This window comes from Otolemur garnettii, unplaced genomic scaffold, assembly GCF_000181295.1.
Source record: "Otolemur garnettii isolate 467f Iridium unplaced genomic scaffold, OtoGar3 scaffold00120, whole genome shotgun sequence".
NCBI classification, from domain to species: Eukaryota; Metazoa; Chordata; class Mammalia; order Primates; family Galagidae; genus Otolemur; species Otolemur garnettii.
The window spans coordinates 4,267,941-4,294,543 of NW_003852515.1; the positions used below are offsets into that span (position 1 = coordinate 4,267,941).

The following is a 26,603-nucleotide window of genomic DNA, read 5'->3' on the forward strand; positions in this document are numbered from 1 at the left end:
AAAAAAAAAAAAAGAAAAGAGAAAAAATGAAATAAACTATAAAACATACATTTGCTAGTCCCAACACCAGTTAAACCAGTATAGTTCACGAGGTTTTCTCTCTCATCCTGGTTCCTATTAAATAAGAAATTCAAAAGTGTAAATAAATTTATGAAAGGACAGGAGCTTTTCTATCTTAGTCTGGATGCAACATAAAGAACCCAGAGGCAAGTCTCACCATCCTTGAGCCTTGCTAGTGAAATGCAGTCCCATAACTGAACACATTGTCTCTTCTAGAACACAAACAGGACAGGGCAACAACTGTACTAACCTCTGAGTGAAAAGCTCTACTTGTTTCTTGAGACTACTGTAACAAATTACCACAAACTTGGTGACTTAAAAAAAGAGAGAATATTCTCTTGTAGTTCTGAGGCCTTAGTGGGGCAGGGCCGGTGCTCTCCAGAGGCCCTAGGGAGAATCCCGGCTTCAGGCATTCCTTGGCGGTGGCTGCATTTCTCGGCTTCACCTTGGCAGTCTTGTATCTTTGCGGATCTTCTCCCTCTGCCTCCCTCATGCAAGCATACATGTGATTATATTTAGACTAAGCCCCTCCTCTCAAGATCCTTAACTTAATCATGCCTTTTGCCATGTAAGGTGAAGGTAACAGGTTCCAGGAATTTGAAATACAGATATATTTTGGAGTATAGGGAGAATTTTTTGGCTTGCCACAGAAGCTGTTTGACCTAAGAGTAGGAGTTATTTTCTACGTGGAATTAGGATTTATGTGATCTAATCATAAACTTCACCTCCCTGCCACTAGAAGGCATATCCTGTCCAATGACACCAATCTGGTATTAGGGAGGCAGTGTGCAGCTTTAGAACCAAGAAAATCTGACCAGACATTGAGATGGGGTTCAGTAACCATTAACCCCGGGACAGGTATGAACAAATGACCCACTAAGAAAGAGCGGGTTTTAGTGTTTATTTTTGAGAAACCAATTTTGTACATTTGACTTATTTTCTTTCTTTAGCTTGAGAGTTACCAGCAAAAGTAAGGAGTCGGGGCTTTCTGACATCAGCAGGCCCACTTTCTGCCACTCCAGCTGCGGACACCTCAACAAAGGCAAACGCAGATTCACATACGACAACTCAGAGCTGGAAAAGAAGATCTCATGCTGCTCTCCTCCCCCAGACTACAACTCTGTGGTCTTATACTCCACCCCTCCCGTCTGAAGTTTGCCACAAAGCCTTATTTCTAGAAGCACATGTGTATTTATACCCCCAGAAAACTAGCTTTTGTCAGTATTATGCATATATAAGTTTACACCTTTATCCTTCCACAGGAGCCAGCTGCTTTGTATGAATTTTTAATAGTGCTTTTTGTTTTTTTGACTAACAAGAATGTAACCCAGATAAGTAGAGAAATAGTGAGACAAGTGAAGAACACTACTGCTAAAGCCTCATGTTGCTCACCGAGTTAAAGAAATCCTTTTAAGCCCAGGGCCTTACCTGCTGCACCCTGAGACCTCAGCACGTGTGGGACCACGATGCCTCAGGAGCTACACTGATCATGCCATGCTAAATGGACCCCATGGGGCCAGCCCCAGAGCCTAAGAGCAGGGGCGTAAGCCCTTTAGCTCTAGGAGTCACTAGCTGGCCAAAGCAGTGTCTCAGGAACCCTCTAGCAGGCATAAAACATGAAGGAAGGAAAAGGGAAAAAAGGACAGAGAAAACAGGAGAGGGCATGAGAAGGAACCTGAGACACACCCACGGGCAGGGAGTTGAAGGCTTTCAGCAATGCCATTTCAGTGGCTTCTCAACACTGACCTGCATTTGAGAACCCAGCCAGAAGCAGAGACAGGACAGAGATGAGGGGATATTTTCTGATCTGGGAGGCAAGAAAAGGACAAAAATTTTTGAAACTAAAACAAAAAATGCCCATTCCTATAAGTGACACATTTTGATTTAGCGCTCTTGAGGGTGGCACTGAGCTCGGAGCGCATACTGTTGATTCCTCTCGCAAGATACACCGAAACCTACCCAGAACTGGGTCAGCTCCACAGCACGGACAGCCTTACACTTAAAATGTCAAATTGTATTTCCAGCGTTGATGTCTAGACCAGCCACTTCATTTTTTGTATTATCCTGTGTTTTACAGTTAGTTATAAAAGAAAGCTGAGGGGAATGAAAGTGCAGTCTTTGAGAAGGTTTTCTTTATACCAAAACTAGGGTAGATGGAATAACAAATCAGTTAGACACAGTGAAAACCCAGCTTTGTACCAACCAAATCAATCCACCGAAGTAGTGGGGACCTAAAGCACAGAATCAATCATGTTCCCCTTTTATTTAATGGGGATTCCACTATGTCATGCTAATCTGGAAGGATGTGGAAGAGCATTAACCCATGTTTATTAAGCACTTTATGCTCCTTGAGAAAAAGGTGATATATAATTTATGCAAAATAGTTCTATGGTTGGGACTTAGGATACTAGTTAATGAGCCATCAATAAAAGAAAAGCCTATTTTCATCTGCTTTGGGACCTTGCCTCAGGGTCTCAGTTTGAAGGGAATAGGGTGATGGGGGAGGAGGGTGCCTGCTCTTCAGGGTCTCGCTGTCAGCGGCCTTGGATCTCTACCTGGCCCTGTTGGATGCTATTTATGCGAGTTATAGTCTGTTTATTTAGGGTGTACGTACCTTCTGCAGCCAGTCAGAAGCTGGACAGGCGACAGTGAATTGCTGCTTCTGGGAAAAAAAAGAGTATGCTTCCTTTTACGCATGTAACTTAGAATATATGTCTCCTTTCCTCCGTGCCACATTCCTGTCTAAAGGTTCTTTGTATGAAGAGGTGGGAAAGTCAGCACATTCCCAAGTGAGACAGTGGGTGCCCCATGGTGACTTTTCCAGAGGACTCACCAACCAGAAGAGAGGAGTGAGACATGCCTCTCCACTAAGAACTAAATTCAAACAAAATCAGGATAGAGCCAGAGGAAGGGAAAAATCTTTGTTCTCCCTCCTCTTTACAGACAGCTAGCGGTAGTATAAATCAGGTAACTAGGAGGAGGATAAACAGAGAAAATAAAAGAAGACCCCAGCCAGTTCTTTACTTTTTTCAAATCAGGTAAGGACCTGGCAAACAACAAAGAAAACCTACACTATTCATACAATGTCTTAATTTCAATAACCTAATATCTTAATCATGAGGAGACCTTAGTAAACAAATACTCTTCTTCCAAAAGAGAACAATCTATTGGAATTATGTTACTCAGCTTCTTCAAAGACTCTGGTTTGTAGCCTACATGAGTCATCAGTCAACACATAGTTCCAGTTGGAGTCTTACTGTAGAAATGAAAATGGAGGGTTGTAATAGAGAGTATGTATAGTTGCAAAGCGCTCATTCATTAAAACAGCACTGAAAATTAAAACACTAATTAACTGAATTAACAGGAGAACCACTTGCCATTTATGACAAAAATGGCCAGCACTAACAGCTGAAAGAACGAGCACTTTCTTTCAGGGCTTTTGAGAATGTGTGGCAGCCTGGGTGGCATGGGACCGAAACCACCTGCAAGTCTGTGTCAAGTCAGCTCAAGAAATGATGCTTAGATGTTAGCTTTAGCCCATGGGACGCATACCTTGTTTCCCAGCCCATAAGAATGTCAGACATCAGACACTTGCTAGCCCCATGTAAATCATTAAAGGAGGAATGCATCTTTGACCAGCAGTGGCAGTAACTATGTGTATGTATGTATGTGTGTGTGTGTATTTTGTGCAGAACTATTTAAGGAAACTGGAATTTTAAAGTTACTTTTATACAAACCAAGAATATATGCTACAAATAGATATAAGTGAGACATGATTTGACCCTATATTTCTAGCCATGGTGAATGTATTTTGTATACTATCTTCATATAATAAAATTAACTTCCAAAAACATGTACATATTTTCTCTCTGATTTGTGTGGAAGTGTGGAAGGGGTCATGGACATCCCTGGGGATGGGGGCCGTTCTAGGAGATCCCTGTACCCAATTAATAGACATACCACAAGAAGATAAAGTGAATACTGCCAAAGAGAGGAAAGAAGAGTTTCCTGGAGCAGCTGTATAAAATGGCTGCTCTAAACAATCAGAACATCACCAACGTAAACAAAAAGCAAAATCAAACTAGGCAGACTGCCCAGGAAACTAAACACCAAAATGAGTAAACAAGTAAAGCATACGCTGAGTGTCAGTGCTACAGATGACAATGCCCTCAATAAAAGCCACAGTCTTCCCCGAACACTAATTTTCAGCAGATAAACAATTACCATAATTACAGTGTGAGTGTTTGCATGTAAGTACACATGTGCATTAGAGATTGCATGTGGGAAACTGCACAAATAGGCAAAAGCCTGAAGCACAAGAACTTTCCCTAGGTCTTCTTCTCTTACTGTAACACTAACCACTAGATGCACAGTAAGTAACCAACACTTTGTCTTAGAAAGTGGTCATGCTACTGGCTTTACTAATGTCATGAAGAAACTGGATGGGAAAGACATTTTTTTGGGGAAAAATTAGGCCCACTTTCTTTGGGACAAAGATGAGAAAAAGGGATAAATGACTAAACTCAGTAAACTTTTAGTGAACCAAAGAGGGCAAGAGGCACTTTATCTTTAAGGATCTGAAATCCTTTTTTTTAAGAGACATAATTTTATTTTGTCACCCTCAGTAGAGTACCGTGGCATCACAGCTCACAGCAACCTCCAGCACTTGGGCTTAAGCGATTCTCTTGCCTCAGCTTCCTGAGTAGCTGGGACTACAGGTGCCTGCCAAAATGTCCGGCTATTTTTCTGTTGCAGTTTGGCCAGGGCTGTGTTCAAACCCGCCATACTCGGTATATGGGGCCAGCACCGGGGCTGGCGCCCTACTCACTGAGCCAGAGGCACTGCCCAGGATCTGAAATCTTTAGTTTTTGGTCGAGGCTGGGCTTGAACCCACAACCTCCAGCATATGGGATCAGTGCCCTACTCCTTTGAGCACAGCTGCTGCCCCAGGATCTGAAATCTTTAAAAAAATTTATTGGTTACCATAACCTAAGAGTAAAGCCACTCATTTAGGCAAATGATTTGAAAAATGCTTGAGGAATTTGTCATGTCAATAGTTTAAAATTTTTCTCATGACTCTGGAAACTTATAGTACATTTGGGAATTATTTTCTCCTCCAGCAGAAAGACAGCCTCCATCTACCATCCAACTTCTCTACTCCTCTTAACAGCAAACTTTTATGAACGAGTTGGTTATACTACTTGTTTCCAATTCCTCTTTTCACTCATTCTTTAAGCTGCTCTAACCTAGTTTGCATGGCTAGTGCTCCTGACAGAGTTATCAGCGACCTCCATATGGCTAAATCCAATAGCAAATTCTCAGTCCCAATCCTATTATTATTATTTTTTTTTAGAGACAGAGTCTCACTTTGTTGCCCTTGGTAGAGTGCTAAGGCATCACAGCTCACAGCAACCTCCAGCTCTTGGGCTTAGGCGATTTTCTTGCCTCAGCCTCCCGAGTAGCTGGGACTATGGGCACCTGCCACAACGCCTGGCCATTTTTTTTGTTGTTCCAGTTTGGCTGGGGCCCGGTTCGAACCCACCACCCTTGGTATATGGGGCCGGCGCCCTACTCACTGTGCCACAGGCACTGCCTGCAATCTTTCCTTTTTTTTTTTTTTTTTGAGACACAGCCTCAAGCTGTCCCCCTGGGTAGAGTGCTGTGGCATCCAGCTCACAGCAACCTCCAACTCCTGGGCTCAAGTGAGTCTCCTACCTCATGCTCCCAAGTAGCTGGGACCACAGGCGCTCACCACAACGCCCAGCTATTTTTTTGGTTGCAGCCATCATTTGTTGTTTGGCGGGCCCGGACTGGATTCAAACCTGCCACCTTAGGTGTATGTGGCTGGCGCCTTAGCCACTTGAGCCATAGGCGCTGAGCCGCAATCTTTCTTTTTTTAGACAGAGTCTCACTATGTTGCCCTCGGTACACTGCCATAGCATCACAGCTCACAGCAACTCAAACTCTTGGGCTTATGCTATTCTCTTGCCTCAGCCTCCCAAGTAGCTGGGACTACAGGCGCCTGCCACAACATCCAGCTAATCAGTCCCAATCTTGTTTGGACTTCTGGGGCTGGGTGTGGTGGCTCACACCTACGTATTCCCAGCTACTTGGGAAGCTGAGGCAAGAAGAATGCTTGAGCCCAAGAGTTTCAGGTTGCTAGGAGCTAAGATGCCATGGCATTTTAGGGAGGGTGACAAAGTGACTCTGTTTCAAAAAAACAGAACACCACACTTTCCTCACTTTGATTACAGGCCATGACACTTCAGTATTCTTTTACCTCACTGGCTACTTTGGTCTCTTCTGTTAGATCCTTCCCTGACCTTTTAACATCACTCCAGTTATCCCATGGCTGAGTACCCTGGGAACTTTTTTTGTCAGTCTATACTAACTCCCTTCACAATCTCATGATCTCAGGGCTTTAAATGGCATCCATATGACTTTCATGTACAGACCAGATCTCTCCCCTAAACTACAAATTTGTGTACATAAATATATAAATTTAAGTGTAAACTGACATCTCTTGATGCTCTGGCAGACTATTTTTTGAAGCCAGCTACACCACTATCTCCTATCCCACATGACCCTTAGAATGGGTAAATCCAATAGTCAAGATGGATCAAATTTGCTGCCCTTAGAATTAGTCTTGTCATTAACAGAATGAGACAGAAGTTGACACTGCATTACTTGAAGGCCAGGTCAGAAAATATTGTGCATCTCCCACCAGAGTCTCTCGATACACTTATTCTGCAAAAGCTCCCACTAGGGACTCAGATGCTGTGCTTACAAAGGCCATGTGTGTGCTCCCATAGAAAGCAGCCAGGGGAGCCCTGTCTTCACAACCATTGGAAATTTCCCAGCTGAGGCCCCCAACACAATGGAGTAGAGACAGCCATCCCTGCCTTGCCTCTTCCAAATTCTTGAGTGAAACAAAATGCTTCTTTCATGCCATTAAGTTTAAAGCCATTTGTTACAAAATCACACATAAATGTGTACTAAGTATTTCAAACTTAAACAGGACAAACTCTTGAAGGAGCTAAGGAAATTTCACCCCAAATATAATTCCTTGGTATAAAGAATATTTAAGTGAAAAGGCCATTTTTGATCAGAAAGCACTGGCCTCTTCTCTATAAAACCTGAATAATGTGATTTAAAATCAAAAAAGGGGCTGCTGGACTCCCTTATCACATAGACCTGGCCCTAAGATCATTTGAAGCAGGAGACATGTCTCTCTCAGGTTAATCTGCAAATTAATCAGTTTCCACCCTTCAACACACATTCTCCCCAGCAACCAAGTGCTGCCCTGTATACTTTCCCCCTTCCCTTCTGAAAAGGCTTCTTTAAAAGCCACTGACAATCACTGTGATTTTGGGAAATTATTCTTGTGGTTCCCCCCATGTGCATATTTGGAAATAAGCCTTTCTCTTATTAATCTACCATAACTGTGAACTGACCTTTTCAGGGAACCAATCAAAGGGAAGGACAGGCTTCCCCATGACCCCTTCACTCTCAATTTCTATCCCCACTTCCCCAACCTCCCTGCCCCCCATTCAGTAGAATCCTCCAACCTATCAGCAGCAAGCCAAAATCACAAGTCTTCACGATTTCTCTCTTCCTTTCTTATTCCACATCTAATAAATAGGATATCCCCATTATATCCCCATTGTCTGTATCTTGATAAGCTGACCTAATTTTCATAGACAGGATCATATACACCACATGTACTAAGGCCTAGTTCCTTATTTTGATCGTCTCTGTATATTGGCCAGTTTTTTACAGTCCTTTGGGTGGTCAACTTTCAGAGGTTCTCCTGTATTTGATCAATTAATGAATTGATCTACTATTTCATCCTAAAACAAAACTTCCTAGAAAATACATAGGAAATATACAATCTTTTAAAACCCAACTATTAAGGGCTTAAGTCCTTCTTCCACCTCCCCTTTGAAAACAAAAGACCTACTGCCCGCCCCCTCTCCCCAGTTCCATTGGAAAGATTCTAACCCACCAAAACCTTCCAGCAACCTATGGAATCTCTCTCCCACTACGCCCAGTATAAAATCAAGCCCTCAACCACTCTTGGCACAGCTGCTCAGGCAGGTCTCAGTCCCTTTTTATTTTATTGACAGTCTCAAGCTGTCACCCTGGGTAGAGTGCTATGGTATCACAGCTCACAGCAACTTCAAACTCTTGGGCTTAAGCGATTCTCTTACCTACTACAGACGCCTGGCCCTGGCTTGGTTTGAACTCACCGGCCTCCATGTATAGTGGCCAGCGCCCTACCCACTGAGCTAAACTTGGCCAGAACCTCTCTTGGTCTCGTCTCTTTGTACACCTTTCTGAACCCCTTTCACTGACCATAAAACAAACATTATGTTATATAAACTAGTACCAAAAAAGAAAAAAGACACATTAATCTCTGTAATTCTTTATTAAAAATACTGCTGTACACATAGAGACCGAAAACAAGATTAAAGATGAATAACACAAATTGGGATCATGACGTTAGAACTTAACGACTTAACGTACTGGTGCTTTTTAGGGAAGTTGCTGACATCCAAATCACAGAACCAAGGTCAAAAGCAAAATACAAAGGTACCCTCAAAAATATTTACAATGAAGTAAATATACTAACAGAATTTAAAATAGGTACAAAAAATTGAAATGACCAATGTTACATGATTTCAAGGGTTGTCCTTTCTGTGCTTTTATCTGTCATAACAGGAAGATATGTAAGTTTATAACCTTAATTTGATTATCCTCAGATATTAAAATCTTCCTATGAATTAAAAAGACTTTTAGACAACCTCTTAAATGGAATTACACTATGGAAAAGAGGGCTCCCCCAAAAAACACCTAAGCAGAACTGAGAGTTCTTGTGAAAACCATTCCGAATAAAAACTCCTTGAAAAATAAATATAAAAAAAAAATAAAAAAAAAAAAAAAAAAAAAAAAGGATGCATTACCTGACACCAACTGTTTTCTGGTGAAAACATTATCAGCTGTCTATCTTTTATATGCAAACCAAGTCCTGAGGTTAACTAGGGGCTGAAGCAAGCTAGCATTTGTGATGCAAACATTCTTGGGTTTGTGATGTAAACTTGCCTTGCAGGGAAATTTGCTGGTCTATACAGAATGAGAGATTCAAGCCCTATTTAACCCCTGCCTTTCCTTAGCTTTCACAAAACATTGGTCCACAAATTAAATTTTTAAAAGGTTCCCAGGCCCCCAAACTAAAATAGATGATCCCCTTTCATTTTCAAAGAAAACAATATTGGAAAAAATCTCCAGCCCGCTTATAAATTAAGCATTTCATATTTCTTCTAGAATACAAGTAGTTCTTTTTTGTACAAAAGAATTACAATATGATTTGTCAAAAAACATATAAAAAGACAGCTGCTCTTCCTCAAATACATGAGCTAATGATAAAAGACTTTTGCATGTTAATGTCTCCAAGTTCTTGTCCTTTTACATAAAAAAAGAACATTATGGTGGCAAATATCATTATCCTTTGAATATGGAACATTATGTTCTTTTAAAAATCCATCCAGATCAAATGCAGTAATTGATTTTCTTTTTAACTCAACAACTGATGCTACCAGACATGGACTCAAATATACTTGTTAAAATGTGTAAAGCTGTCTCTAGTCTTCAAAGCTTTCACGTGAAGAGAGGTGCTTTTTCTTGATGCAAATCTCAAGGCAGAGAAAATCATTTTAAAGCTTATAAAAAGTGGACAGAGAAATACTAAAAACTTCTCTGAAATATACAAATGTGTAATTATTAAAATTGAAGACAGTAACATCAGTCGCAAGTGCTTGGGAGTCAGTCCTGACCTTTTGAGTTTCCACATTTTCTTCATAGTTGCATGGTGAGCACCCAGTGCTAGCAAAACATTCAGTGCTGGGAAAGGTGATAGAGTCTTCATTACTGTTTTTTAAGAAAGAAAATTCCTATGTATTTGGCAGTCTTCATTATCAAAGTATAGGTATTTCGGTAACTAGAAATTCCATGAATACCCAAGTTTGGCGACAACAGCATGTCCAAATATTAAGAAAAGTAAAAGGAGAAAAATTCCAAACTTTTGAGATGGACTTATTCAGGAATGTCCCACAGAGTGAGTTATTATCAAAAGTACTATTACTTTGGGCTAAGCAGTGACTGCAAAGGCACAGCAGATCGTTATCCCTCCAGACTCAGGCTGTAAAACATCAGAAAGCTCTTGATACCAGACCACTGCTGAGTTTAGTTCCTCTTCTGAACAGTGTCTCTGTGTTTGTATCCAGTGTAAAGGACCATAATAAAGCTGTGGTTCAAAACAGAACTTTATACCAAAAAAAAAAAAAAAGAAAGAAAGAAAGAAAAAGCAAACTGGAAAGAATCTAAAGTAATACAGTCCTGAACTTCAGGCATTTTATAATTATGTTTCTATTAAAAATTTGCATAAATGTATCTGAATTGTAGGCAAATAACTAAAAAAAAAAAAAAAAAGGCTCTGGTTCAATTTGGAGCAAAGAGCTATGGTGCTCCTTCAGTTAACTGTTTATCCAATATGTATTCAGAAAGGATTTAAGTTAACTAAGGGGGAATTCATGTCCAACAACTCACTGATATTTCTTTGTAGATTCTTGAAAACAAAACAAAACACAAATCTCAGTCTGAACTAACAGTGGGTGGCACACAGAGCTTGCATACAATACTCTTACAAGAATTATGCACTATACTGCACTTTTATGAAATTATTTACCTGGTCCATTATGATATTCTGGGCAACCCATCCTCAAAGGAGAGTAAATTTTGCAACCCCCAGTGGCAAAAAAGCTGCCCAGCTTTGTTTCCCAAAAATGTCTTTGCAAATAATTTCCCTTAATAAGTATACAATGTGGCAAAAGTTCAAAGATCAGAAAAAAAGTCCTTAAAAAATTAAAATTAGTGCATATACAAGTGGAAAAAACAAGTCAGGAACATCATCCACCTGATGGTGTTCCTTAATTTAGAATAAATTCTTCACAGATGTAGCCTCCAATGGCAGCCATAGCGCTTGGGTAAGTGAAACATTCTTCCTTTCAAGTAACAGTGTACCTGACTGAAGTGCAAGCAGCTTTGCTCATCTCCTGTTTGTTTCCCAAATGTGAAATGAGATGAAGAAACAGTTCAGCTGTAGTGCAATTTGCTATTGGTGAAGTTCCTCAGCCATGTCTTACGTGCTTTTTTAGCAAATACTACAACTGACCATTTGCAGCTGCTATTAGTTCTTGAAAAGTATTTTCGAAGCAACGCTTTAAGTCACTGTAAGTCACCACAAGTACACTCTTCTCATCTCTGGAAATCAAGCTTATTTTTTCTGGCACACCAGCATCTAGCTGAAACAGATATATGCAAAATATGAAGTTCACACTATGTGGAAAAGAATCTACTTCATTAAAAGACATTTGTAATAATCAAAAAGGAAATATTTAAAAAATGTATCATGTTCCCTTTCACTATTCAGAAGTATTTTAACATCATTAATCAGTATGCACACAATTTTAACTCATGTTTTTCAAAACCACAGTGCCCTATATATATCTACCCTCATGCTTAACATCTATTTGCAATATACTCCACCTAGTTGACACTCTGTAGTCACTCTCTCAACAGCCTCCCTTTTTTTGTATCACGAATTACACAGTAATAAACATATTCATCTACTTAATTTTCTTCTTCTGTAGGAAGTACAGTAGAACCTCTGTAAGTTGATCAGCCAAGAAACTAAACTGGTCAACATATGGAGATGGTCAACAAAAGGAAGTAGGCTTACTGTCCTGATCCATACATGTGGTGCTTGTGTAGTCTAAGAAAATTAGGTCAACTGAGGGAGGTGGTCAACTATGGAGGTCTAACTGTATTATGTTTTTTCCTTAGGAAAAATACTTAAAAGTATAAATAATAAAATGGAAAGCAGGAATGATTTCAAAGCTTGGTAATATAGCCAGTCAAACTGTTTTCCAAAGGATATCAATTAGACACCACTGATTTATGAGTTGTAACAATTTAACAGCAGCCCCCATATCAAACGAGTATCTTACTATTTTAATCTATTTTAAATTAGTTATTATCAAACTTTTTTCATACATTTGCTTTTGACATTTTGCTTGTGAGAATACTAGATTATGATTTTTACTCACTTATCTATTGGGATTTGACACTAATATTTTAGTGATATCTTTATAAAGCAGAAATACTACTCCTCTGTCAAATAACTTGGCTGGTTATGGTTTTCACTTTATTTTTGTTAGTTTAACATAGGTTTTTTCTTTCATTAATTGACACATTAAAATATGTTTAAAACTCACTGAAAGCTCAAATATTTAAATTATCTTACCAGTTAATTTCTGTCATCCTTTCCATCAAAATAAGTTTACATAAAATCTTAGTTTGTATATAACAAATATAGCCATCCCCCTCCTTTAATTATTATATTCTTTTCAAACTTAAAAGACTATTGTCACATTCCAGATTTGGGATAAATATTACTTACTACTAGCTACTTTATGATATGAAATAGAATTTTCTTCAAATTTTCAATTATTCTAATAGTCATTAAATAACTTCTGCTTAGGGTAAGTGTATGTACTTATTCCACAGGATCTACTGTTCAATGTTTATATTAGTTCTATCTATCTTTAATTACTGATACTCTGATAGTATGAACACTCCCCAATGTTTTAAAATCTGATAGAATTATTCTCCACTCATTGCTCTCAAGAAAAGATTTTCCATGCCGGACCCTGGTGGCTCACGCCTGTAATCTCAGCACTCTGGGAGGCCAAGGTGGATGGATCGCTTGAGCTCACGAGTTCGAGACCAGCCTGAACAAGTGTGAGAGCCCATCTCCAAAAAAAAAGCCTGGTAGGGTGGCGGGTGCCTTTAGTCCCAGTTACTTGGGAGGCTAAGGTAGGAGGATAGCTTGAGCCAAAGAGCTGTGAACTATGACTCCAGGACATTCTCCTGAGGGCAAGAAAGTGAAACTGTGTCCAAAAAAAAAAAAAGTTTTTCCCCTAAGAGAAATAGGGGAAAATGAATTTATATATCAGAATAGATTAGTTCAAAACAGTTTTGTGCTGCAAATGTAAGTTATTGACAATATTCTCTAAAGAGGTTTAAGTAAATATAAACTCTTTTTATATAAATATTAAAAAGGCAAAGTAGTACTTAAAAACAAACTATAACATTTTCCATGAGGGGTAACTGTACTTTACATTAACAGTTCTATATCATGTGCTATAGTATTTTTTCCTCTGGTACTTATAATTTAGGACAGTTTAAATCACAAGTCAGCAAATGTTTTCTATAAAGGGCCAGACAGTAAATGTTTTAGGTTTCAGGTGCCATATACTATCTCTGCATAATATTCTTTGCTTACTGCTTGGTGGTTTTATAATTCTTAAAAAATTTAAAAGTGGGCCAGGTGTGATGGCTCATGCCTATCTATAACTCCAGCACTCTGCGAGGCCAAGGCAGGAGGATCACTTGAGGCTAGGACTATATGCCTGGCCTATATGGTAGCATCCTGTCTCTACAAAAAAATAAAAATTAGCTGGGTACTGTGGCATGTGTCTATACTACCAGCTACTCAGGAGGCTGAAGCAGGAGGATCACCTGACCTGGGCCAGGTGTTTGAGGTTGCAGGGAGCTGTGACCAGGTCATTATATTTCAGCCTGGACGACAGAGGGAAACTCGGTCTCTTAAGGGGAGGGGGGAGTAATTCCTAAGGAAAACAAGTTCTTTCTTTTCTAATTACCTCCCCCAGCCTTTTCAAAATATAAAGCTTACAACTTAATAAATTTATGATATATCAGTATTTAATTCATCTAATCACCTAATCCACCATTCACAATAGCGAGACCTATGGATGCTACTAGTATCATGCTTTTATTACACTTGATTATAATATTTAGTTAACATAAATAAATTGATAACTTCTAATACAACTCAAAGCGACTCAGAAAAAAGGAAGTTAATTTTTTAAAATATAGTTAAAACAAAAAATCACTTTTCTGCTTTTACCACTCATTGTCTTACAATGTGTAAATAAAATACAGTATAACAGCATAAAGTGGAGAGGCAGTCATTTTGTGACACTTTATCATTACCAGATCCAAAAAGAATTTTTGAAGTTATTCATACAGGTGTCAAAAAAATTCTATTCTTAAAAATGCTATGAATAAAATACTTTACAGTAAGAGGGCATCCTGATTATCCTTACAAGTCTCCTACTATTTGTAGAAGATGCATCTCTACAAATTGTAGGTATCATTATGATCTTAAAAATCCAGATACAAATTACCTTGTTAAGACAAGAAATGATATGACTGAGGTCAATCCATGGAGCACCCGCTTCTGTCACCTGATGAAAAAGATGATCCCTAAACAGTTTTAACAGATAACGGTCTCCAGTCTCTGACCAAGTAGGATCCTTTTGAAACCTGGGGGGAGTTAATATTTTACACCTCAGTAACTCACACTGTACGCTACATGGCCATATTTTTCAGACAAAAAACAAGTTTCAAAATGAAAAAAATAAAATATATTTCCCAATAAACAAGAATTTAGGGGGGGGTTGTATAATATTAAAAAAAATCTAAAGGAACGTGAAAGTATACAATATGAATTCTAATTTTCAATTCTCCATTCTCTAGGGAAAATCTTTAAGGTTTTCTACTTTATTTTTCCCCTACCATTATATAAAATGGACGAGAAAAATAAAACATTGCTAGATTATCTTTAAACAAAGATTATAAGAGAGTACTTTTTTGTTTCTCTCACCTTATAGGTGACAGTAGAGAGGGATAGTAAAACATATCATCCACTTTACAAATAAGCATTAAATAGAAAAACGTTTATGAAACAAAAAGGAAGCAGATTTCGGTTTTCTACCCTTGCATCTGAAAGCAGGCTGTAGAGAAATGGAGAACCACATGACCACTGTTAGTTTAGAGTGACCTTAGGGACACAGTACAGTATCTAGTGGAGAACCAGATATTATTCAAATAATCAAAGAAAATTATAATTGCATATTTGCATAATGCTATTTTTAAAAAGGGGTATTACAGAGAACAGAAACATGAACTCATCTGAGAGGACAAGGGAAGTTTTCCAGAGGAAGAATGCTCTTTCGGCAGAGGGATCAGTATTTGGCAAAGGACAGTATGGAGCTTAAAGAAACTTAAGTTAGTTCAGTGTGTTTGGATGGGGGTGGGAGAGAAAAAAGAAGAAAACAAGAGAGAAAGAGTACAAGGGAAGGCAGGGAGGGACAGGAGAATGAGTGGGACAGAGAGAAGAAAGAAGGAAGAATGAGAGAAAGCAAGAGGAGGAGGAGAAAACAAAGAAAAAATAAGACAGATCTCAAGCAAAGATGAGAAGAAGGTAAGGACCAGACCATGCAGCCTTAGGTCATGATTTAAAAACTGGGTCTTTTTTCCTATGAACCAGGGAAGAAACACATGATTTTAACATAATCCTATATGGGTTCCACAAAGGTCACTCTGGTGACTTACAAATAAAATTCAGATTAAAAATATCCATTTATCTCTGCTCCCTTTCAAAAGCCCACCAAATTGACAGTGAATGTCTTAAAAAGAGTACAAATAAACCCAGGGACAAAGAGATCTGAAGATGCAACAATAGTGAATAAGAAACATTTCTGAAGGTTTGGAAGGCAGAAAACAGATGGGCAAATGGGATGACTTAGCAGATCTGATAACACTGAATCCTGATGCCCACAAGAAGCGAGCCACACTGGTGAGACTCAGACACTGAAGCCATCAAGAACTCTCAAAGGTACAGTTGTGAACAGAGATGAAGACAGAACTGAGAAAAGGTTCCATAAACAGCAAACAGATAACCTCTGACTGGCAGAAATCTGGAGGTTTACTTTCTACAAAGGGTGGATCAGAGAAGTTCTAGTCTCATGGATGCCAGGCAAGGCAGAGTGGTAGTGGGTAAGACATTATTCAACAAAAGCACTCCTCCCTCATGGCTCTTCAACTTGGCTGTCAGGCTTACACCATAGAGGTAGGCTGGAAGATTCTCTTTAGGGGATGCTCACCTACCCTCTGAATGACATGAGAAATGATGTCATTCAGAGTCCACCCAAAACAAACAGAAATCATACATAACAATATCTCAGTGCTTTAATCACACAAAAAAGCTCCCTACAATCTGTATGCCCACATAGAGCTTCCCATTAGACTTCCTATCATTAGTCTTTTAGGAACTCATTCTTTTTTTTTGAGACAGAGTCTCACTATGTCACCCTTGGTAGAGTGCCGAGGCATCACAGCTCACAGCAACCTCAAACTCTTGGGCTTAAGTGATTCTTTTGCCTCAGTCTCCCAGTAGCTAGGGCTACAGAGGCCTGCTACAATGCTTGGCTATTTTTTTGTTATTGTTGTCGTTGTTTAGCAGGCCCTGGCTGGGTTCGAACTCACCAGTTCCAGTTCATGTGGCTGGCACCCTAACCACTGAGCAATGGGTACCAAGCCTAGGAATTCATCCTTTTTTTTTTTTTTTTTGAGATGGAGTCTATGTTGCCCTGGGTAGGGTGCCATAGCATCACAGCTCCCAGCAACCTCAAACTCTTGGGCTTAAGAGATTCTCTTGCTTCAGCCTCCCAAGTAGCTAGGACTACAGGCGCCCGCCACAATGCCTGGCTACTTTTGTTGTTGTGTATTGTTGCAGTTGTCATTGTTGTTTAGCTGGCCTGGGCTGGATTTGAACTTGCCAGCTTTGATGTATGTGGCCAGCGCCATAACCACTGTGCACAGGCACCCAAGCCAAGGATCAGAAATCTTTTGAAAAGGAAATTAAACAAAACAAAGCAAACTCTTGTTTCCCATAAGATATTGCAGGGAACAGAACTTAAAAACTAAACCAAAGGAAAAAAAAAAGACACCACCAAAAAAAATCTATAATTGATAGCCTCAGAGAAATAAGAATTATATAGTCAAGACAAACATTCGGAGAACAGAAAAGTTCTTACAAATTAAAAACATGATAGCAGAATTTTAAAAATCCAAATAAGGATTATAAAAAACTTCAATTTTAGAAAACTAAAGTTAAGTGCCTAGAAAGCAAAACAAAAAGGTAAGAGACAGAAAATAGGTGAAGAGAATATTAGAAAATCAATTGCCTAACATCTGAGAAATAGGAATTTCAAAAAAGAGACGTTACTAAAGCAACAATGAAGACGCATTTTCCACAACTGAAGAACTTCAAATTTCCAAGACTAAAAAGGGTCACCTGTTGATTCATTGTTACGAATCAAAACCCTGCAAGATTGTTGAAAGTTTCTGAACATCAGTGAAAAAAAAGGGGGAAAGGAAAGGATTTGTTAAGAAAATGGCTTTGAATCTATCTGGAGGTTCACAGACAACGGGACAATGGAACAAATTCTCAACAAAACTATAATTACTACTACTTACCTATTTATTGGGAATATCAACTAATCACTTGAGAGAAATAAATTAAAAGTATAGAATCTGGAATAGAGAAAATGTAGCTATTACTATTTATAGATGAATTGACTAAACACATGGGAAATCTAAGAGATTGAAAAACTATCCAAACAATAAGGTATCAAAGAACAAAATGTGTAACAAGCAGCAAGAAGACAAAATGGGAGAGGGGGGTTTCCATATTTATAACCAGCAACAAGACAAAATGTAAAGCCTAAGAATAAACTCAGTATGCTTCAAGTATTCTATAACTTTGTAAAGAACTTAAATATTATTGGAGACTATAAAGCAGACATCAACAAATAAAATGACATATCATGATCTGGATTAAAGATGACTAAACACCTAAAAAATACTTCCTAAATTTACTGGTAAGATAAGAAAACAACACAAGAAAGAACACATACTACCAGATTTTAAAACTTCAATCACTGAAATAGCATAGAAGAAGTGCAGCTTCAAATCAGTGGGGAAAAGGTACACTATTCAATATGTAACCTATGTATTAGGTTGCTATGTAGTTTTCTGGGGAAAAGCTGGATTTATATCTTACACCCTATATAATGTCTAAGTATGTTAAAATTTTAAATATGAAGAAATGAAGCCAGCAATGTTCTAGAAAAAACCATAAGATAATTACTTCATAATCTTGGAACAGAAGATTTTAAAGGTAACTCCAAATGCAGACACATAAAAGAAGTTTGATCAATTAGACTACATATGTAATTGTCTGCATGGGAAAAAAATATGAGCAGGGTCAAAAGAAAAATGACCAGCTTAGAAAAAAGAAAAAAATCCACAAAGAGTGAATCTCTCTAGCTCCTATAAATCAGTAAGACGGACAAGCAATCCAACCAAAAAACCAAATGGGCAAATGGTATGAACAAACAGAAAAGGAAATAGAAATGGATCAAAAATATAGGAAAGATACTCAAACATGCTCATTAAAAATAAATACTAAGCCAGGCATGGTGGCTCATGCCTATAATCCCGGCACTTTGGGAGGCTGGACAGCATAACAAAATCCCATCTCTACACATACACACACAGAAGTTAGCTGGACTGGGTGAGGTGTGCCTGTCACCCTAGCTACTCCAGAGACTGATGGAGGAGGATCCCTTGAGCCCAGGTGTTGGAGGATGCAGTGAACCATGATCATGCCACTGCACGTCAGCCTTAGGTGACAGAGTGAAACCTGTCTTGAGAAAAGAAAATGCAGAGGAGAAAAATGGGAGGGAGAAGGAGAGGGAAGGGGAAATAGAAAATAAAACTGCACTGAAATTCAATTTCTCACCTATAATGTTTAAAAAATGTTTAAAATCTAAATGTTTAAAAAAACTATTATTCATAAGGTACTCTTACAAATTATACATTGGTAAAGTCTTCTGTAATAGCTACAAAATTATAGTGACATCCTCACTGACCTAGCAAATCAAAATTGTGCTTATAAACTATTACAGGGCCATAAAGTATGGGAAATATAGCATAATGATTAAGGACAGAGATCACACTAAGATTTGAATCCTGGCTCATGTACTAACTAATAATCTGACCTTGGACAAGTTATTTAACCTTTCTAGGTTTCAATTTCTCTGTTAAATTTCTAAAATATTCATCATGAGAAAAAGCAGTATAGAGAACACTATGTATGATTTATAATTTTTATATATTTAAAAAAGGAGCATAAGAATATATCATTGTAAAAAAATAATATACTCTTGTATTTGTAATTGTCGAAGTATATATAAGAAACTAAAACTAAAGATTAATGGGGGAAAGTGGAGGTGTTGGAATAACAGTTATGAAAGAGACTGTATTTTTCACTATAAACTTTTTCTATTTTTCTTTTTTTTTTCTTTTATTCTATTTTATTTTGTTGTTGCTGTTGCAGTTTGGCCAGGGCTGGGTTTGAACTTGCCACCCTCCGTATATGATAGGGCTGGCGCCCTACTCACTGGCCACAGGCGCCACCCAACTTTTTCTATTTTTCAACAACTTTGTTCATATTTAACCTATTCAAAAGTTGTAATTAGTAAGAAGAATCTTCTGAGGACACTCTAGAATTTTGTACACAGCCACACTATCAGTAATGTGTTAAAGTAGAAGACACTTTAACACTCTCCTTTCGCAGAAGCTACAGGAGGAAGTGCTTCATTAAAAGAATAAACCAGGGGGCTCAGTGTCTGTAGCTAAGTGTTAGGCTGCCGGCCACATACACCGGAGCTGGTGAGTTCGAACCTGGCCTGGGCCTGCTAAAAACAATGACAACTACAACAAAAAAACTGCCAGGCATTGTGGTGGGTGCCTGTAGTCCCAGCTACTTGGGAGGTTGAGGCAAGACAATCAATCGGTTAAGCCCAAGAGTTAGAGGTTGCTGTGAGCTGTGACACCATTGCATTCTACCATGGGCGACATGGTGAAACGCTGTCATTCATAAATAAATAAATAAATAAAAGAATAAAGTGGCTCAGCGCCTGTTGCTCAGTGGTTATAGAGCTAGTCACATACACCAGGGCTGGTGGGTTCGAACCCAGCCAGGCAACCTAAACAACAATGACAACACAATTAAAAAGAAAAAAAAAAAATAGCCAAGCCTGAAGTCCCACATACTTGGGAGGCTGAGGCAAGAGAATTGCTTAAGCCCGAGAGTTTGAGGTTGCCGTGAGCTATGATGCCACAGCACTCTACCAAGGGTGACACAGTGAGACTCTGTCTCAAAAAAAAAAATAAATAAAAATAAATAAATAAAATAAAATAAAACAAACAGGGTATCCAAAGAGAAAAAAGAATTCCCAGAATAACAGTGAAGAGAAGCTCCAGTTCTGAAGTGTGTTTGGGCTTCAAGGGCAACCAACCCAGATGAATAGAAGGGCAGAAACTCCAGGGTTAATTTCTCTAAGAGGGCAAGGGAAAAAAGGAACTGAAAGGGTTATATGGGTCACTATGAAAGTTTTGAGACAGACAGTGTTACAGTCATTATTTCACTTCTAAGAAACACACTGACAGCATCTCTTCTGCTTTCCCCGTGCAAATTTCAACTTGCTTGGCTTATCAATTTTCCTCGGAGGGCTTCATTTGTTTCCTTCCATGTGGATTTTAAAATCTTCACTTACCTATTTTTCACCCTACAGAAAAGGCTTTTGTAACTCCGGCAGACAGTATGGAAAGAACTGATGGTAAATGTGTTTTCATTTGCTTTGTTTTCCATATAACATAATAATTATTTTTATTTTTTGGTCAGGGCTGGGTTTGAACGTGCCATCTCCAATATATGGGGCTGGCACCCTACTCTTTGAGCCATAAGCGCCACCCCCATGTAACATAATTATTAACTCCAAGAAAACAAAACCCAATACAGCTATAAACAATATTTATCTAGTCAATAATATGTCAACAATGAAGACAGATTTAACTCACAATTTGTAAGCTAAGCAGTAGAATGTATGTGAGAGAGTGTACATATGTTGTATGTTCATTGAGGAAAGGGGATGAGTCATTAGCTAAACATTTTTTAAAAACCAAGACAGAACTATAGGTTGGGCATGGCTCCAGTGAGTTAGGAGGACACAACTGAACTCCAGTTTGGGCAACAGAGTAACTCTGTCTCTAAACCTCCCCTCCTCTGGAAAAAAAACTCCAAAGACTATAAACACACACCTCACAGAGATAAATAAATGCCAGAAGAAACAGCTGAAAGAATTTCCAAAAAATGATTCAACATACATTATATTCTCTTGATTTAGAAAAATTACTAGGGAAAATTCTAATTGAGTCTTCTAATTCTAAGAAAGGGAAGTGCAACGTAAAAAAAAAAAACATCCCTCAAGCAGTGATCTTTATCTATTACCTACCTCTATAACAGATGAAACATTCTTGAAATGTAATTTATGTTAGTCATTGATAGCGAATTCTGTCTTTGACAGTTATGTAGTACAAATATCTATGTAGTACAAATATCAACTCCTCTTATCAAGATACAACTAACTTATAAATGAGGCATACCTAAATGACAAATAGTATAAAATGATGATGCCTTTCCAATGTCACTGATTAAAAATGCATTTTTATAGAAAAGGCACTCAACAGATTTCTGAAGTCTCTAAACCAACCAAAATAAACTATTTTGAAATCTTTTCTTCATAAAGAAGACAAGGTAGGGGCAATGTTATAAAATGCTCTCTCATGTACAAAACACCACAGAAATTTCTAACAGTATGTTTTCTATGTGTGTGTGTGTGTGTGTGTGTGTGTGTATAAAATTCATAAGGACAAGCACACCTAAGCATTGTTAAAAAACAACACCCTAATGGCTAACACAGTCTCTTAAGGTCATCTCACAGAGGATTTTCTCTTTATCCAAATATAACCAACCAGTAAGAATAATGTACACTCATTGTCATTGTGCAAAAGAGTGTCCTTGATTGAAAACATATTATAAAATACTGTAGATCCTTACTCCGGCCTCTCATTGATTGTTCCCAATTTTGCTAGAAGCCTAAACAGTCTTCCATTTTGAACCTCCTATAAAACATTTTAAAAAGAAAGAATGTTAACGTTCCAGATAACTAAACATAAAAGCCAAAATATACTGGTATCCTGTACCAATATTACCTTTAAATATTTATAAACCCTGACACTCCCATCTTTTGATTCTACCTTTAAATACATTTAGTTCACTTTGTTTAATAATACACAGTAGTACTCAAGATTATGGAGCTGACCACTTTTAAGAGTTGTTAAGGTAACTAACATGAAAAAATCAGACATTGTCAAATGACTGTAGCAAAGCTATTAATGAAAAGAAGAACTAGTGACCAGAGGACATAAGAAATTAAACACTGAACACTGTTTTGACAGTAGTATCTGTAGTCTTAGCAAAGTGGGCACTACATGCAGTACAATGTTTATTTTATATCTATTTGTACACTCAGATGCAAGGGCATGTACACACAGATACACTTACTAACCACACTTTTACCTTGGCAAGGTCTTCCTCTATGACATCATTTCTCATTTGAGCAGCATCCAATTGAGTATAAAATCGAGCACCAATCATGGGCATGATGTCATTTACACTTCGCATCCTGTTTTGGTCAGTCAACAAATACCTAACCAAAATAAAAGAATCACTTGAATGCCCAATATGCAATTTTAAAAACAACATAACCCACAAACACATAGCTGTTGCGCTGCCATCATCTTTATGTATACAATTTGGAAAACATCTTTTCATGCAAGTCATTTTTATGCTTAAATATTATATAGTATTTCTTTTTGGAGATTTTTAAGAGCCAATGGAGAAACTGTAAACATGTCTTTTCTCTACATTTTTACTATTACGGAAATGAGAAAGCAGGGTAGAGTACAGTTACACTTAGCCATTTCCAGTCTCAAATCCTTCTTCACAATGTTGCTGGTTGAAAAGCTTGTTACAAACAGTAAAATAAGTGGGTGGATTGTGGGGTAGGTAGCTTTTCCTGTTGCTCTTCCAAGATAAATTTGTGAAACTAAAACTGAGTCTTCAGTTTTGCTAACCTGAAGGAGCCCAGCTTTTTAGAAGTTGTACTCTGCAACTTTATCTACCAGTTATCATACAATCATTTCTGAGAAATCTTCATGCTTTAACACAAATCAGAAGACACCAGTTCAATTTCTATCACTATTATGAAGGCAGAAAATAGTACCTTTTCTAAGATTAACTGTTAGAATACAAAGATTCTCTATCTTCTATTACTGTTTATTCTATAGGTAAGCCATTCTCTGACTTTCATGAGAAAGCAGCCTTTATTCTTTCATTCTTTTGCTTATCATTCTCTTATGTTCTTTATAGATTGCTATCTGAAAATACTTCATTTGTTTATTATACGTTTATTAACTCTTTCTCTCCATTAGGATGTGAACTCCAGAAGACAGGAATTTTGTTCATCTTGTTCAAAGTATCCTCAGCATCTGGCATATAGTAAGCATTCTTTTGTTGAATGAATGAATAGTTACACCCATGTGAATAATCTATGTCGCAGCTATTCATCAGTAGTTACTCATATATTTTTATCTAGTTAGCCATATTTAAAGTAATTTCAAGCTATATGACTTTGGCAAGTTATTTTAACTCTATGATTCAGTTTCGTCATCTCAAAATGGTGCTAATAATGGCCTATTTTATAGGCTTATTGGGAAAATTGAATGAATTAGTTCATGTTAAGTAGTCTGTAAATACCCGATACATGGTTTATTGTTCCATAAATTTTAGTTTGTGGTTATTATTAAAGTGTGACTTGTTTTAATTCATTTTTATTAAGGAAAATTTCAAATATATATAAAAGTGGAGAGAATAGTAATATTGTGAACCTCTAGTTTCAATAATTACTAACATATGGCCAATTTGTTTTGTTCATACTCTCTACTCCCACTTTCTTAGGAAAAATAATTTAAACATTATAACTTATTTGAGACATTGTGTGTGATTTATATATAAAATAAATGTTTATTAACAGGATCCAGACAATCACGGGCTTCCAATGCTCTGTCACAAGCAGGACATTTAGGCCAGTGTAACAAAGATCAGGTGGGCAGCCCCATCCTCCATCCCCCAATTTCATACCCCAGGGCTGGTCCAAAAAGAAACTGGATCATCCAGGGCTACACAGAAAGATCAGAAGGGATAGCTGTAAGCTAAAAGAGACTGTTGATTAGGATCAGTAAGTTCTAATTACTTCTAGAATATACTAGGGAAAATTTCAAGACTTCCTAGCATCTCTTCTCTAATATAACTTATAATAAAATGGTGGTTGCCTCTGGCATCTCCCAATAGTAGATGTATCTTGGGGGGAAGTCATTCTGCAGTGACAATACAATGGGTTTCTCCTAAGTCAAATTCACTTTAAGCTATTGAAGGATTCTCTGGAGTAAAGATATTGGCGCATAAGTAAGGGGCCCTCTACCCACATGCTTTCCAGAATGGGTGTTTTGGCCATAGAGTATGCAATTGGATTACATCTGAAGCTTATTCGTGATGGTTTTTACACTCCCTGAGTAGCACTATCCAAAAAAGAACTCTGAGGTGATAGAAACACTCTGTATCAGTGCTGTCTAATTACGTTAGCCAGTAGCTACATGTGGCTGGCTGGCTGCTGAGAGCTCTTGAAATGTGGCTAACACAATTAAAGAACTGAATTTTAAATTTTTAATTATTATCAATTTAAAAGGTCACATGTAGCTACTGGATACCAACACAACTCTACAGGGTGTCCTTTGACCAACTGTTTACATCAATATCGGTTTACTAATTTATTCTAAATATATATATATTTAGTAATAAAAATAAAGAAATTAAAAGTTTATTATTTTGCTTGATTTTAAATAATAGGAACTAAAAACAGAACCACTGCTAAAAGGCCCCTTATGAAAATAAGCAATACCCAAACTTAAAAAACATTATATACATTTTATCATATATTGAAACTTACAAAATCAGATTCTTCAGGTCAGAGGAATAGTTGATTGTCACCAGTTCCATGGCTTTCTGTAAATTCTCTCGCTGAATTCCTGCCAAAGAGTTGCAAGCCAAAGCCAACACAACTTTTCCTAATGATATCAGATCTGCTTGCTGACATGAAAGAATAAATACAACTTTAATTTTTATTTCATAGGTACACATTAGTATACTGAACTACCCCTTAAGTGGAAAAATTATCCTTATAAATAAGCTGCACAACTTAGGGCATGGTTCTCAAACACCGGTGCTCATCAGGTTAATTCCAACAAAGGTAGTTTTAGGTCACACTTTAAGAAACTTTAAGCAATTCATATGCCATCTACAGACAACTGCTTTTAAATGTTTTTCAGTTTAAAAGAATTTTTTTTAATTTAAACAGAGCTGATATTCTTCTCTATTACAACAAATTTAAGGTTACTTTACACTTGTTTTACTATGACCCCAGCAAACTTAAGATATACATTTTTCTCATTTTCCATGGCTCCCAGAATATAGTGGGAGTATAAGAATCATTTGAAAGCTCCCATAACTACATTATACTTGTATCCCATTACAAACATAAACATTAACCTCATTTACAGCAAGTTCTCTAGAATGTTGAAAATGCTGTAAACCTCAGTAACACCCCCTCTGCCTTTGTTCCAAGTAGACTTCTTTTTTTTTTTTTAATTTTTAAATTAATTTTTAAAGATTTACCATTCTGAGACTTTCTTTCTAAAAGGATTTTTAAAACATAGCTGGCTGAATTAGGGAAAGCTTTTTATCATCTATTATAACACCGGGAAACAGAATAGTCATCCAACTGGTCCTGGTTAGTAGGGAACTATATCAATAATCAAATAGCTTGGAGAATGGAGTAGTTCAGAAGTAACAAGAAATCATTTGAAATAATTTCTATAGAAGATTTCTGTAAATCTTCAAAATTTGAGATCTTTTAATTATTAGATGTGCTGGTTTTTTTTACAAGAAGGTTTCAAGTCTAGCCGTACATTAAAATCACCTGAGAAGCTTAAAAACAAAAAACAAAGACCACAAAAACAAAAATTATCTAATGGCCATCCCCTCATGGTGCTATTAGTGTGGAGGAACATTTAGGTATTAGCATTTTCAGAGCTTCCACAAGAGATTCTTCTATGCAGCCAGGGTTGAGACCCATCAGGGGAGTGGAATATGTGTAACTGACATATTTGAGAAACTACCATATTTTATTCACTAATGAAATTTTAGCACTTTATGGCTATCTTTAACAACATTTTACCAAATTTTAGCACTTTATGGCTATCTTTAACAACATTTTACCCAAATAATAAGAAATGAGGAGGGCAAATTCCATTACTAAAGTAACATTTAAAAGCTCAAATTTAAAAATGTGTTCCTAACTAATATTTGTGAATCTGACATTTTAAACATGAGATCATATAATCAGTTAAAAATAAAAAAAAAAACTGATTAGATCAACTACTTTCAATTTATCAGGAGAGAGATGCCAAGGATTCATGTCAGAGGAACTCTTTAAAAGCTTCAGTGATACAGTACGGGGAGCCCAGAATAG

General features: G+C 37.5%; 2 protein-coding genes across 4 annotated transcripts in view; one reads left to right on the forward strand and one right to left on the reverse strand.

Moving 5' to 3' along the window:
• FLT1 (fms related tyrosine kinase 1) overlaps positions 1-3,913 on the forward strand; it is a 177,492-nt gene extending 173,579 nt beyond the window's left edge. The window contains exon 30 of the mRNA XM_003797612.3: positions 1,011-3,913. Coding sequence (XP_003797660.1) covers positions 1,011-1,212 — 202 coding nt within the window. The 3' untranslated portion in view covers positions 1,213-3,913. The remainder of the gene's footprint in view (positions 1-1,010) is intronic.
• Positions 3,914-8,468: 4,555 nt separating this feature from the next.
• Positions 8,469-26,603, reverse strand: part of PAN3 (PAN3 poly(A) specific ribonuclease subunit) — a 146,439-nt gene continuing 128,304 nt past the window's right edge. The window contains exons 15-19 of one of the 3 annotated variants that reach the window (XM_003797613.2): positions 25,023-25,162; positions 22,535-22,664; positions 22,013-22,077; positions 14,388-14,526; positions 8,469-11,420 (exon numbers count right to left, since the gene is read on the reverse strand). In XM_003797613.2, the coding sequence (XP_003797661.1) occupies positions 11,280-11,420; positions 14,388-14,526; positions 22,013-22,077; positions 22,535-22,664; positions 25,023-25,162 (615 nt within the window). In that variant the 3' untranslated portion in view covers positions 8,469-11,279. Of the gene's footprint in view, positions 11,421-14,387; positions 14,527-22,012; positions 22,078-22,534; positions 22,665-23,936; positions 24,229-25,022; positions 25,163-26,603 lie in introns of those variants that run through there. The other 2 variants (XM_023517766.1, XM_023517767.1) reach the window with 2 other exon arrangements.